This window comes from Anas platyrhynchos, chromosome 18 (assembly GCF_047663525.1).
Source record: "Anas platyrhynchos isolate ZD024472 breed Pekin duck chromosome 18, IASCAAS_PekinDuck_T2T, whole genome shotgun sequence".
NCBI classification, from domain to species: domain Eukaryota; kingdom Metazoa; phylum Chordata; class Aves; order Anseriformes; family Anatidae; genus Anas; species Anas platyrhynchos.
The window spans coordinates 12335812-12350480 of NC_092604.1; the positions used below are offsets into that span (position 1 = coordinate 12335812).

The following is a 14669-nucleotide window of genomic DNA, read 5'->3' on the forward strand; positions in this document are numbered from 1 at the left end:
GTCTGCACAGAAAGGAATGGGACTGGTCACGGTGCTAACACAAAGCAGTACGTCACAGACCCAGGGCCCTCCGGTTTCCTGGCATGGATAAATTGTTTGGCTAGTGCTCCTCTAGTCATTTTACATTTCAAATGCAGCCCTGTAGAAAATTAACACAGTAGGGCCTCTCAGTGCCCAAAGGAAGAGTTTTAGAAGTAATACAAAACCCAGAGAGTGCGGACAACTGGCACGAGCTCACTGCAGCGCAGCCCAGGCTCCTTTCCAGCAGCACAGCGCTGGAGGAGCAGCAGAGCTGCTGTAAGTACCTCTGCCTTACAAGGCAGCTGAGGAGGCCTTGTGTCAGTGCTGCCCATTAAAGGCTGTTTTATCAGCCCGATCTGGAGCTGTTCTGTGCATGCTGTATTGATTCATAAGCGCTGACATTAGCAAGCTGGCCATGTAGCCACATTTGTATAATGGGGATCGATCCTCGTTAGGTGCAGGGGGCACAGAGCTCTGCAGGCAGCAGCCTCGTCGGTAGCAGAGTTTCTTTGAGACGAGGAGCGCAGCAAAACCTTCAGACCCCAGCCAGTCGGTGACTGCAGAGCTTTCCTCCAAGAGCTGGTCCCCAGCTGCCGCTCCCAGCCCAATCTGCATATTTGACTTGTGCCTGAGCAGTGTCTGTGAATCACGGTGAAACTGCTCGCTCATCGCTGCTGGTATTAAAGTCCCTTTGAGACCAGAGGAGTCCCATGCCCTGGCCATTCCCGTAGAATTCCCCAAGCCCTGCTCCTGCCAGGCAGCAGCACTTCCCCTGTCTTTGTGAGGCCGTTTGCTGATCTGCCTTTGGAGCTGTGCCAGGCTGGATCAGGTGCTCTTTTTCACCTCTTTGGAGAAGGAAGAAAGAGGCAGAAGGACCTGTGCACAGCTGGGCTGAGCTCTGCTAACTGAGAGCCTTGGAGCAAGAGCCTTTAAGTTGCTGAAGTGAAGCTGGGTGGCCAGCGCTCCTCCAAGTCAGACAGTGAGCAGCCACCCAAGGTGCAGAGCCCGAGATGGAGGTCTAAGAAGAAGCAGAAAGCCATGAGCCAGGGCAGGATTTACAGCAAGTGTGCCATGAACAGAGGCTGAAACTTCTGATTTAGAACTGTGGAAATGAAGACCAGGCTGAAAGATGGCTTGGGAAAGCTCCCAGTGCCAGTGGGACAACCAAGCAGCCCCACTCCTGCAGAACCACTGGGTTCCTCCCCTGTCCAGAGGTCTGCATGGATGAGAAAGTCGCCTGCATTTCTGCCTTGTTAGCTTGAATTCACTTGACCAGGTCATCCAGATCCCTTGTGTTCCTCCAAGAAACTAATTACTGCTGTTTATAATGAGCCAGGACAGAGGGGAAATGGCTGGAGCTTCACTTCCTCAAGTTCCTGATGTGGTTGGAAACTCTTCAGGCAACGCCGTTCGGTCAGAGCTTGTGGTCCCTGCCCAGGCCAGGACTGAAAAGCCACAGCTGCGGCTCTGGCTGCCTGGCAGGAGAGCAGCCCTGTTCCGCGGGCACCCACAGCTACCTGAGCACACCCGGGAGCTGCTGAGCTGTCAAGGAGTTGGACCTCATCCGTACAGAAGCTCATCCTAGAAGAACCCTGTATTTTCCAAGAAGGCATCAGCATGACCAGGAGGAGCATTCATTTTGCTGGGTTTATCCGTACGAAGCCTTCCCAGCGCGCAGCCTTCCCATCTGCCAGCAGCCACGACCTGCTCCAAAAACCTGGGCCTGTGCCTTGCAGCGGGCTCCCTCTGCAGCACACCTCTGTGTTCTCTGGGGATGGCAAAGGGAAGAATTTGGCCTGGCAAAGGCCAATTTATTAAAATAATGTGAGGTGCACAACAGGAGTCATTCCTGTACCTCCCCCTGGCTGTTCCGGTAGCTCAGACTTGCTCATTGCTGTTTGAGCAGCACGGGAGAGGGCTTGCTTGGAAGGAAATTCTCTCTCTAGCTTCATGACCATTTCTGTTACAGGTTTTTCTTTTGTTATGGTTGTATGTTTCATTGTAGGCCCCTTCTCCTGTGAACCCCAATGCCCTGGACCGCACTGCTGCTTGGCTTTTGAATATGAACATGCAGTTTTTAGAAGATGAAAGCATTGACCCAGATTCCAAGCACAGGGATAAGCTCAGGAATAAGGACGAGCTCAGCCAAGCAGAAAAGGTAAAACCTGATTGGATTGAATCAAGTTTCTAAATAGAGAGAGGATTTCCTTGAATGTCATTCATCTGAGCAGCCCAGGGGCAAGGTGGGCTGTCTGGCACCTCCCTGCCCAGGAGAGAGGGGTGTCAGGCTCTGCGCCCTGCTGCTCAGTGTCACAGGGCACTGCTGGGGAAGGTCTGGGAGGTTTTTACACACTGACTCAAACTGTCCTCTGATGAGAGCTAGTGAGAAAAGCAGGAGCCAGGAACTGAGTGCTGGTGCTGCTCTGCGACATCATCTGGAGCCAGCTGGTGCCTCGTACTTCCCCCTGGCTGCAGGAAAGAAAGCTTAAAAAACAGTTTCAGCTCACCTATAGAAGAGATCGGAGAGGAGAGTGCAGGCAGCCTTCTGCCTCACAACAGGGACGTGTAGCAAGAAGCAGCTCCCATGTTAAAAGGCTGCAAAGAGACCTAAAATTAAGCCCAGATTCTGGTCTCAGCTACAGCACCGGGGTGCGGTGTGACACCATGGGTGCAGTGACGCTGCTCTGAGGCTGTGTCAAGGATGCAGCAGTCAAGAGCTGAGCAATCTTTGACTGGTGCTTCTGCGAGACGCTTTCTCAGCAGCCTGGCATTGCCAGGACACCCGCAGCTGGGCACGGTTAGCTCGTGGGGTGTCCCCTGACCGTGCGTCACGGTCCTCACACCAGACACCTGTTAGCACCGGGTCACGCACAACTCCTGACGTGTCCCTCCCCGAACATGTTTCCTGTTTCTCCAGCACAGACACGTTTCTGTTTTCTTGTAACAGCAGCCCTTGCCTGTTGTGTTGTATCGTTGTTGGACTCTCACCTGTTAAATTCAAGTGAAAGGTCAAAGGCAGGGACTTTAGACCCTATGGTAGGGACTGTAAGGTGGAAGGCGAAGGCTCCCAGCCTCCTCAGGAAAAGTGTGGCTATTGTTTGTGAGAGCTCAACCCATTTTTTACTGGGCCTTTCTCCTCCTTGGCTATTCCTGTAAGTACACAGCCACGTACTGAGCAGGCAGCATCTGACACAGAAGTTCTGTGGCGTATGCAGAGGCAGAGGCCCGAGCAGGGACACCAGCAGACAGCCAGTGACAGCGAGGGTGTTCCTGGATGAGCTCTCTGTGCCGGTGTCACTGCTGTGCTGGGTCACTGGAGGGCTACACAAGGGTCAGTGCGGGACATGCCAGGCAGGTATTGCCAGCACCTGCTCCAGGTGGATGCTGTTGGGGTTACAGATTCAGGCAGTACTGCAGCACACCGGTCCCCGTCCTCATGCTGGTGGTGCCCTGAGCCTGGCGTCTCACTCCCATGCAGCATCTTCTGTTACTTTGCTGTCACGCCCGTCACTGGCATTAAGGACCGTCATTAGCATAACCTCTCTCCCCATTGCTGTAAGCCTCGAATGGTAACCGAGAATGAGCCAAGTGTGCTAGAGACAGGAGCGACTTCTGCGGGCTCTGAGGCCTCTCCTGCTATCATTTGAGCTCATTTATGCGGCTCCTATTTTAAGGCTAGGGTAGGTATTTAATCTTTCCTCTTTGAGCAACTCCCTTCTGTCTGACTTCAGTGCTTCTGTGCAGCTCTACGGGCGTCCGTGTTTCCATCACGCTGGTTCCATGTGCAAACTGTCTCGTTTCAGTGCCTCAGTGAATGTTTTGCTAAAGGAAAAACACAGTGAGATGTTGGGCCTGTCTGCCCAGACTGTTCCCACTTGGAGACTGTCCCCACTCTGCCTGCCGTGGCACAAATACTGCGGCCGTTCAGGAAAACCCTCAACACCGTAAAGGTTCAGCCTGGAGGCATTAGGGTTATTCTGCCACCAGTCAGCAGAGCTGATTGTAGGAGAGCCGTGGGGACTTGTGCGAGCTGGGGCCCTCTCACAAAGAGCTGGCCTTTTAGTAAAACCCCACAGCAGGGCTCTCAAAACCGGGACACAACAAAGTCCGTAATTTGAATGCTTACTTAGGAGCTGGCCGAGGAGACGGCCACGTTTGCAGCTAACCAAGGCAATGCACAATGAAGCGCATTTCTGTCAGTTGGTGTATGACACCTGTGGCCTTGTAACAGATTTCATCACACAGGTGATCTTTTTTTTCCCATTTCTGACTCAAAAACAGCCTCAAATTTCTGACTCAAAAAAATTCTCAGCTGCATGTTAATTATTCTAAGGTTATTGCAGTTTAAATTGAAAAAAACAACAACAACAACAAACACAAATTTCAAGGCTAACTTTGAAATTAAAGTCTCGTTACAGAGCTTCACACTGCCCTTTCCTTTACCAAAGCACGTTGTACTGAATGCTGTGCTTCTGCAGTAGCCACACCCAGCCCTGGGTTAGGCAGCTCTCCGGTTTTGTAATTGCTTTATGTGGTTCTTCTACTGATGATTTTTAGCTTCAGCTGTGCAAGCTGTAGTCTGTGGGGTCTTGGCTTCACGCAGCAGCTCTTCTGGGATTGAGCCTGGGCTTGCCACCTGCCCACCTCGCTTAGCCCGCAGGGCGCAGCTCCAGTACCGCTCCCTGCCCCGGCTCACGGCGACGTGGTGTGACCGACGTGTGCCCACTGCCTGGCAGGAGGCCGTGTGGCCTAACAGCTCCTGCTGGGCTTTCGGCAGCTCCAGAGCGCACACAGTTATAGGTGTAGGCTGAAGAGCTCACGCGTAAAACCAAAATCCCACCAATTCAGCTTTTCCTGCCTGTGTTTAGCCCCATGCTGTTAGTGTAAGGGAGCTGCCAGCTGCATTTGCCATTCAGTCACTCTAACCTGCATTCCCCATGTGAAATGCTGATCTCTGCTAACAACCCCTTCTCTGAACCTGCCAGTGATGTGCCAGCCCCGCGGAACGCAGCGCAGCTCCTAGCACAGCACGGAGAAGACGGAAGAGGAGGTGTCGGCACATGGGGTTATCTGACACGGGTTTGCAGCTAGTCTGATGCGAGGACAGGGGCGTGATCGGGCTATGGGGAAACCCTGGCAAGGGCAAAGCCCTACTAGGTAACATGCTACATGTGTTTTCTCCTCCTGTGTCTGTCCTTGCGTGCTGTAGTACCAGCAGGACCTAGTGGTGCTGCAGGACAAGCTTCGCATCTCCAACAAGAAGCTGGAGGAGTATGAGACGCGCTTCAAATGCCAGGAGGAGACGACGCAGAAGCTGATGCTGGAGTACCAGGCCAGGCTGGAGGAGAGCGAGGAACGGCTCCGGAGGCAGCAGGAGGATAAGGAGATCCAGATGAAGGGCATCATCAGCAGGTACGGGGCAGCTGGGAGGAAGGCAGGCAGCCAGGGTGGCATTAGAGCTGACCCCTGCTCGGGGGGATCAGGTTCCTGGGCAGAGCAGGCAGCTTTCCCTTGTGGGTTTGCATTTACACGCTGCCCCTGGGGGAGTTTCAAGCCCTGACTCCTTGGGTTCCCCCCATCAATGTCACCTCACAGAGGATTTGCCCCCATTTCCCTGATTCACAAAGGCAAAAGTTCAGGAGGCAAGGGCTGGCAGGCCTCCCTGGCTCACAGAGGATCTGGCAGGCTCGCTCTTCTTTTTGTACGAGCAATTGATCTGATGCTCAGAATGAGCCTTTCCTGACGCTCAGTGAAGATCTCATCTCCCTCACATTGCTCCTAGCGATAAACCCCTTTCTCCCACCCAGACTGATGTGGTGGTTACATTTCCCTGGTACACGGGCTGTTCAGTCCCGCTGGCTGCTTCTTTACCTGAGGCAAGCCAATTCGGTGCTTTTAATCGGCCCTCCTAAATGGGTCTTCCTTCACTGGCCTTAATCACTTAAGCTTTTGGGCAGCCTGCTGTAGAGGTGTCTAGACAAAATTAATCACCAGAAAAAAGACTGGGCTTGAACTATTGTTTTTTGTGCAAGAAGAGGCAGTGGCAACGACTGTGTGTGTGTGTGTGTGTGTGTGTGTCTCTCTGTGTCTGTGTGTGTCTCTGTGTGTGTGTGTGTGTGTGTCTGTCTGTCTTCCTTTACGTTCGAATGCACAGCTGCGGGTCCTGGGAGCATCTCAGCTTCATCAGTTTCAGATAAGGGAACTAGCTCTCGTATGGATGCTGGGGGCTGCTACGTGAGGCCTGTCCCAGCTGCAGATTGTCCTTCTGGCATTTCATACATCCTCCTGCGTGCTGCAGAGATGTACAGCACCCCTTTGCCTCCTTGGTGCTGAGGACTAAATGAGGCCGTGCTCTCTATCACCCTGGGTGGCTGATGTGGGTGGGTGTAAGACTTGTGTCTGGGCAGCTCAGTGTGGCAGAGCCCAACAAGAGTAATTAATGTATTCCTGACACTCTGCGTGCTACAGAAGGCCGTTACTTCTCAGAGTAGCTTGATCCAGCCAGGAGGTGATCAGCACAATCTTGCCTTAGCAGTAGAGCAGCGGCCTGGGTCACTGTCAAGCTGTGCGAGAGCTGGGAATGAAATTGTCTGAATGAGGAGATGAAGAGATGTGCTCCGGGGCGCCCAGCCGTGCCCGAAGCTCCCAGCTTGGCTCCTTGAGCAGTACACCCCACCATACAAACAGGGGCTATGCACTCTGCAGCTTGAAAACGTGGCTTTCTTTTCTTGTCTGTTTGGCTACCAGGCTGATGTCAGTTGAGGAGGAGTTAAAGAAGGACCATGCAGAAATGCAGGCTGCCGTGGACTCCAAGCAGAAGATAATTGATGCACAGGTGAGTCCCTGCTGCCGAGAGCTGCAGCGCTTCTCAGGGGCGAGACTGCCAACAGGCAGCAGTGCCAGGTCAAGTGTGGCAAGACGATGTGCACGGGGTGAGTCAGCACGGAGCTACAGTCAGGGACGAGGGGGGACAGACCTCAGCAGGCCACACGTAACCTCACAGGAACATCATTTAAAGGCCTCAGTGCTGGGAGCCTGCCTTATTCCAGCCAGCCAGTAAGGTAGAGACAAGGAGCCTCCTTCCTCTCCTAGCAAGCAGCGTTTGTTTCATTGCTGAAAATCAGCCTGGATGGTGCTCAGCCCAGTAAGATCAGCTGGGTGGGTTCAGAGCCTGCAGAGTTCAGTAACGCTTGCAGGACCTGGCTGGCAAGGCAAGCGCTGGCTGGCCAGAGCAAAGCCAACACCGTTCAGACTTCGGGTTGTGGTTTGCAAGGTTAGGAAGCTCAGCTAGTGTTACAGACCAGAATGGCATCAGGCAGTGGGAATAAAATACTCTGCTTGGAAAGAACGATCTGAAAAAATACAGCCCATAATCTCTTAATTTGTCTGGACAGAGATCAGCATCTCCTCAGCAGCCAGGCCTTCCTTCAGGTTGTGGCTAGGTGCTGGTAAATTGTAGGCTTTCTCCTAATGACCGTATTAATCACTTGTGAGTCACCACTCATGACTAATTTACTGTCTAGCTAATTAAAAAGGAGATGAGACAGTCGTAACTCTGTAAGAAGAATCACTGTTTTCCTGTAATTGCCTCACAACTGGTAAATCAGCACCGTCCCTCCTGCACTCGAGCAAAGCCCAGGGGACACGGGGCAGGTGGGAGGCGTGCGCGGGGCAGGCTGCAGCCACCTGCTGCCTCCGTGGGGTACCTGAGAGGCTCCTGCCGTGCCTGTGCAGCCTGCTTTGTTCAGCTTTCCGTCATCTCAGGCTGTGCAGTGTCCAGCAGGCTGATGCACAGGCAAACCTGAGCCCCTCTGAGTCGTTTCTTATCCCCCCACTCACAGCAAGCAGAGGGAAGATGCAGGGCAGGCACAGCTGGACCAGGCTGCGACGCCACAGCTCCGGCTCCCGTCCCCACGATACTGGACAGGACTTCTTAGTGTAATCAGTAAGAATAAGGAAATTGCCATCACAGCCATCCCGGGAGGCCACGAGTCATTTAAACCATTTATTTACACTAACAAAATCAATTAAACACTGGCAGGAATAACCATCTTGGGAGAGAACTAGATTTTAGAACATGAGTCTTATCATCTTCGTAGCAGCTGCAGTTAGAGCAAACAATGCAATTAATTTCTGTATCACTGAAAAATTAGGAAAAAAATCTTTATCTCCGTTTCGTTCAGGACCAATTATTACATGGGATGATAAAATTAATTTAGCTCAGCTTCCATTTGTGTAAAAGCCTGGTGTGTCATAGCCTCTGTGAGACTGCCAGAGGAGAAGGGGCCAGGTCCTGGCTGCCTCTGGGCTCCTGCCCACTGACCGCTCCCCTCTGCTGTTCCTTCGCAGGAGAAACGCATTGCTTCATTGGATGCTGCCAACGCACGGCTAATGAGTGCCCTTACTCAGCTGAAAGAGAGGTACAGCATGCAGACACGTAATGGGATCTCCCCCACAAACCCAACTAAATTGCAGATTACAGAGAATGGAGAATTCAGAAACAGCAGTAATTGTTAACCCGTGGAGGGCGCTGCCGCAGGAGAGGAGGCCTGGCCAGAGAGACCGTGCAGCAGCAGGTGTGAGCCGCGGCTTCAAAGAACGGCTGCTCTCTCCCCCAGAGAAACCAGCTCCTTACTGCGGACGGCGCGCTTGACTGAGCCTTTGTGGGAGATGCTAATGCCAGCACATTGAGGGGACGGAAAGATCGAGTGTGAGATGAGTGGCATAAGGAAATAAGATATATTTGAGAATCGCTGTCACTGTTGGATTTAAATCAGTGTTTAATGTTTAAACAGAAGTAACCTTTTCCTTCCAAACTGCCCAAAGGATATGCCTCACCCCTCCCAGCAAGGAATAACGTCCTTGTCATTGCAGGAAGCGAAATAAAGGGAGCTGGGCAGAGCCTGCAGCAGGCAGCGGCCCCCTCAGTGCAGGTAGAGCGTGCAGCTGGCTGCAGCTGCCTGGGGGCGGCAGGAGAGCCCGCCCCGCTCCTGTGACTCCCCCTGGAGCACAGCCCTGTCCCCAGAGCAAACCCCGCGCCCGGCCGGCCTTCCTTACGTGGCTCTGTGAGGCCACTGGCTTTTACAGCACGTAGGTGTCCGCAGGGCATTTACATGGCAAATTAATGTTTAATTAACTCCGCCCACACATGGGGCACAGTCTAGGAGAACTGTCAGGGCTCCCTCGGCACAGTGCGGTACCAGAGGGGTGTTGCATGGGGCACTGCAGTGGAGAAGGGTCTGGTGGCACTGCTGGGGCTGCGGGGCCACCACGCAAGCCCAGGGAGTGGAGCCAGCCCGAGGCTCTGCACACAGGTGGAGGCAGGAGCTGGTACTGGCGATGGGCTCCCTGGGTCCCCTCGCCAGCTGCTGCTCGCTCAGCTAATGGGGAAGGTTTTGGTAAAGCAATAGTTCAGGGCGCTGCGTTCCCTGCCACACACCTAACCACAGAACAAAGTAAAGGTCGCCTGAGCTTTGTCCCCGAGCTGTGAATGAGGCGCAGGGTCTGGCTTCGGTGGTGCCCGTGGTGGCACAGGGGGAGTGACGGGCTTTGTGACACGGCCCAGCGTCTTGCTTGACGAAGGGTTCGTTACGGGGATGTAATGCTCGGTGCGGAGATTTTTACTGTTTCTGGGGAGAAAAACAGGCAAAGAAACGAGCAGCCCTGAAGACCCATGAAGATCGGTAATTGTATTTCTTTTCTTTCACAGTATGCATTAGAAAAAAAAAGAGCCCATTTTCTGGAATACTGTCCTCTTTAAATTGGGAATGAGCACTGCATGGAAATTAACCGGCTTGAAGAATGTAAAACATGGTCATAAGGGAGTAACCAACAGGAACAGCAGCCACCACCGAGAGCCCCCTTGTCAGGAGCACTGTGCAGGCATAAGCCAGGATTAGACTTTTCCTTGCTGCTGAAACACGCAGATTCGGCACATTCAGACACGTTGCGCTCAGCGGAGGGGTCACCTCCTTAACGGGGGATTGTGCCGCTGACCTGCCGCCACGGTGTGTTTGTTGCTTTGTGTTTTTTTAAGTTAGTCCTTCATGACTCCCAGTCTCAGAGCAGGTCCCTCGTACCACGAGCCCAGAGATTTGCTCTGAGATATGGATGACAGTGTACAGTGTACAGGACATCTCTGCCTTTTCCTCCCACTAAAGTTTAACACTGCTGACCGCCTGTCCTAGCTCCTCCTGCCATGTGTAAATGTTCAGACAAAGGGACTAGGACGCTCACTGCGCTCTGCACAGCTTAGGTACCGTCTCCAACCTCTCAGTACCCAGGCTGCCCGAGCAGGATGCTGTTTGCCAGTAAGCTCTGCATTGCCATGCCACCTCCCAGCCGTAAGGCTCATTAACAGCACTCTTCCACACGCAATTGTTTTCAAAATTAAAGCTGCTTTTTCTTTTTGTAAGCGTTTTTCTGTTGCCTGGAAGCCCTGGGCCAAGCCCGGCGCGGCTGCACCTGCTGCAGCTCTGGTCCCTGGAGGAGCGGACGTGTTGCTCTGCACTGAGGTCCCCGCGCCCAGCCAACGCCTGCAGAGTGGTGCAGCCACACAGCAGACCCCAACAGGAGCTCCTCAGAGAAAAGTAATCACTAAGCAGTTATGGCAAGTACAGTCACCTTTGAATGTGGAGGATAGCACAGATGGCTTTGAAGACCCACACAAAACTGACGAGGTTACAACTGGAGAAAGACCCAGACAGGTTAGGAATACACGGGGTACTGGGAACGGTTCGGTACGTACACTTACCAGCTGCCATTGTCTCATACACACTGTAAGAACCCTGCAAAAAGACTATTTTAAACTGCTGTTGCCCTGAGATGTATTTTTAGAGCTAATTGTTTTTGAGCTCCAACATACCGGTGTTGGGAGAGACGAAGTTTTTCAAGAGCCAAGTAACGTAGAGGAATGGAAACGCTCCCAGAGCATGGGGCCGCGCCCCACCAGCAGCGTTCCCATTCGTACGCGGAAGTAATGTTGGGATGCAGTCAGTGCTCTCCGTAAGAGCTGGAAAAAAGAACCACCCACAACACAGTTGTTTAGCACTGAAGCTAAGCAAAGTGCAACTTAATCTTCTGCTCAACCACAAGCCAAGGCACTGCTTTTAGAACCTTCTCCCTCCCCCCTTTTTTTCTTTTTTTTTTTTTCCCCAGGATCTGTCAGAAACTCCTGGTTAACCTCAAAGTTGCAAATTACTGAACACATTGTTCTGCTGAAGTAGCAGGCACACTTAAGTCCTTCCACAGTGAGTTATTATAAAACACAACTTAAAAGTTCCAGTGCCAATACCTTCTGGAGTTGTTGCTTAGTTTCCTGAGCCAGTACGAAACAAAACTCAAATCAGGAAGCGGTCTCGTTACAGTGGAGAGCCCCCCCGCCCCTCAGCCCTGTGTCGCCTTCCCCTGCAAGTGTCAACAACTGGACCTAACCACCACGCTCCCCCGCGAAACGCTGGGGATAGGGTTTAAGATCCAGGCTCAGCTCAGATCTGTTACTTCAGTTTGTGTTTCTGTTATTTATAAACTGTACATTTCTGTGTGTGTGTGTGCGTGCACGTGTGTGTGAGCGGGAGCCAGCGATGTGAGCAGGCAGCGCAGCGGGCAGGGCACCCGGCTGCGGCCTCAGCCCTGGGAGCTGGCGCAGCGATGCCGAGGCGATGACAGCGGAGTAAAGCAACCACCACGCGCAGTGCTTTGTGAGCGGCTCCGTCTCCTTTTCCATTCTTGCGCTTTCTACAATAAGAAGCTGTTCTAGTGCAAATTTGTCAAAGTGTAAACAACACTAAAACACACTCAGATTTTTATCTTAATACAAGTCTTAATATTTTTTTGTAAATGTTTTCAGTGTTTACTGTAACGTATCTATCTCACTAACGGTTGTATATAGTAATTTACTTCTGGTGCTGCTTATTTGGTCAGGATTTGGCTGTATCAATGCTGTTTAGGTGAGGTGGACTCGAGCTAGCAAATTTGGATCCAGCCACAGGTCATGACTCCACCTCTTCCCCTTGGGCATCCAGGGGAAGAGGGAAAGGAGAAAAGTCAGGGATCCAGATTTGGGGTTGGCCCACCTCAGGGATTCTGTTTTAAGAGTTATGATTTGGGGTTTTGTTAAACTGTAGTGAACACTGCTGAAAAAAAGTGAGCAAAATTTTGTGTAAACAGGGATGAAAAGGACTGAACAATACCCCAGCATCTCTGCAGACTCCAGGTACCATCTTTTTAGACAGGGTTTATGGCTCAAGTTCAGTGCCAACCACCTGGAGGGACCTCAGTCCTTCCCCACGCCAATTAACACTACAGTGTAGTCACCAGCCCCTTTCACAAAGCCTGCTGCCATCCAAAGAGCCCTTTGTCACTGCATTGTCATTTGAGTCTGGTTGGGTTTGTTTTCTGCTTTTGCAGCTGTAAAGCACTGATTGCACTGTGAGAACGCGCTGACCCCTCCAGCCTGGCAGGCAGCCCACTGGGGTTGTGCTGCTGCAGGGAGGCTGAATGGAGAAGGGACCCGGTGCGCCCGAGCAAGGCACCGCAGGCACTCCTAGGAAAGAAATGGGCAAGTAGTCTAGAGGCTTTTCCTGTTACTTAAGTCCATACCACGATGTAACAGAAAACATAACAAAGTCTGATCTGTGATCAACAAGGAAAGGATTTTTAGTGCCAGGAGGGGAAAGATTCACTGCTGTAGTCTGCCAGGAGAGCCCCCAGGTGCGGCTCGGATGAGATCTGCAAGGGGCTCCCTTCTCACTGTGCCCCCGAGGCCACCATGGCCGTGCCTGGAGCGTGCAGCAGCCAGCACAAAGGGCACAACCGTGACACTGCCCTCGGGGCGAGCGTGAGGTTTCTTGTGCAGCACCCCATCCTTCCCCCCGTAGTGGTTGTAGTGCTCAACCTAAAGGTTTGCAGTCAAAGCAATCTAGGACTGCACAGCGCCCTGGCCCTGACGTGGGGCAGCATGCGGAGGGCTCACAGCACCGGGAGGCTCTGTCCCTGGCCCAGGCAGGGGCACTGCCCCTCCGAGCAGGTCCCTGACTCTTCAGGGCAGTTTCAGAGCAGACTGCTCAGCCGCAAGGCTCAGCTATGCAGTTCCTGCCCTGCCCTGAGAAGCAGCCAAGCCCTGCGCTAACCCTGCACAGAAAACTGTTGCCTTTTCCTTTTCCCTTGTGGAAAATATAGGGGGGGTGGGAGGGATGGGATGACTGAAGCATGCCAACATCCAGCTCACAGGCATCCAAACCAAATCCAATTGAGGGTGTTACATGACATTCAAAAATAACCCTGCTTTGAAAAAGGTGTCATGTTGGAGCACTGACCTTCACCGATGACCTGAGCTGTGACACTGCTGTAAATTCCACGTGGTTCTGCATCAGCTGCCAGTACCCCGAAGTGCAGTCTCCATGTCCACATATTCCTTTCTCATACATCACTGTGTCTTAAGATATACCTCTCTCTGTATATCTGCTTAAGCTGATACTTGTTCCTGATAAGCAGTCGCTATGTTTTATATCCTCTTATAAAGAAAAATTTTTTTTGTAAGTATGTTTAAAAACAAAAAAATGCAAAGTGGAAGTGTTTGCTGAATCTCCTTCAGCTCCTTTTAAACTATGTAATAATGTACAGAGAAAGTTGTTGGTGTTCAAAGAAATGATGTGGCCGTGCAATTTATGTACATTTGCAATTAGAAATATTAAAGATTTATTTAGATATTTTATACAAGTTCTCCAGCACCTCTACTCAGTCATTCCCAGTCTCTGGCTCCGTGGCACACAGCAGGGCTGGGGCTGCCTGACGGCGCCTCCCCACCAGCCCTCTCCTCCCAAAGCCCTTCCCTTGGCTTCCCAGTAGAAGTGTCAGAAAACCTGGAGGAGTCATTAAAACCCTGGGTAGCATGAGCACGTCTGCCTCGTTAGCATCACCGTAATTAGCTCCTATGAGAGAGGGGGAAGACAAGTTGGCTGCATCAGGACAAGCCAAGATGTGGTGGGCACCCATGGCTGTCCCCGTGCACAGCAGCAGCTCTGCCCCAGGGGGGTCACCAGGCCATGCTGGCTTCCACTCCAAAGAGGGATTAGTCAGTAACACCTTGATATGAATAAAACCTCTCTAGCAGTCTCTGTTATGGCTTCATCAGAGCAAAGCTAAAGTCTCAGCCGAAAATACCCAGAGCAGCTCCCTGCTCCTGCCAGCTTTCAGCATTGAGGCTCCCAGCATCTGGCTGCAGCCGCTCCCAGCAGCTTCCAGCCCCGCTCAGCGGAAGGGCAGGGCTGGGAGGAGCGAGCCTCTGCATTGCAAATCAGCAGCCAGAGCAAGGAGGGGAACGCAGGGCTGGCAGGCTGGGGATTCCAAAGGGGTTTGCTTGAGCTTTTTAAATCTGGAGAGGCGTTTTAGCCCAAGACTCATCAGCATTAATAATGCTCCGGTAATTGCACGGTACAGGTTTGTGCCGAGTTCAGCTGTGTCAGTGAGGAGGCTGCAGGCTGCTCGTGGTGCCAGGCAGCTCCTTCCCCATCACAGCCCCGTGAGCAGCACAGCTTCTGCTCGGAGGAGGCTGAGGGAAGGCAGCCACGGAGATCATTATGAATCTCCAGCCTTCACTCCCGTCAAGCATCTTTCACTCGTGGTTTTCCAAGCCCTTCACACTCAGC

The 14669-nt window shown here is 52.4% G+C and overlaps 1 protein-coding gene across 14 annotated transcripts in view; it reads left to right on the forward strand.

The window, feature by feature from the left end:
- The window catches only part of DAB2IP (DAB2 interacting protein), a 210444-nt gene extending 196704 nt beyond the window's left edge, over window positions 1–13740 (forward strand). For 11 of the 14 annotated variants that reach the window (XM_027470777.3, XM_072025527.1, XM_027470778.3 and 8 more), the window contains 4 exons: window positions 2027–2179; window positions 5231–5433; window positions 6769–6856; window positions 8371–13740. In XM_027470777.3, coding sequence (XP_027326578.2) covers window positions 2027–2179; window positions 5231–5433; window positions 6769–6856; window positions 8371–8538 — 612 coding nt within the window. In that variant the 3' untranslated portion in view covers window positions 8539–13740. The remainder of the gene's footprint in view (window positions 1–2026; window positions 2180–5230; window positions 5434–6768; window positions 6857–8370) is intronic. The other 3 variants (XR_011804050.1, XM_027470775.3, XM_027470776.3) reach the window with 3 other exon arrangements.
- Window positions 13741–14669: the final 929 nt, after the last annotated feature.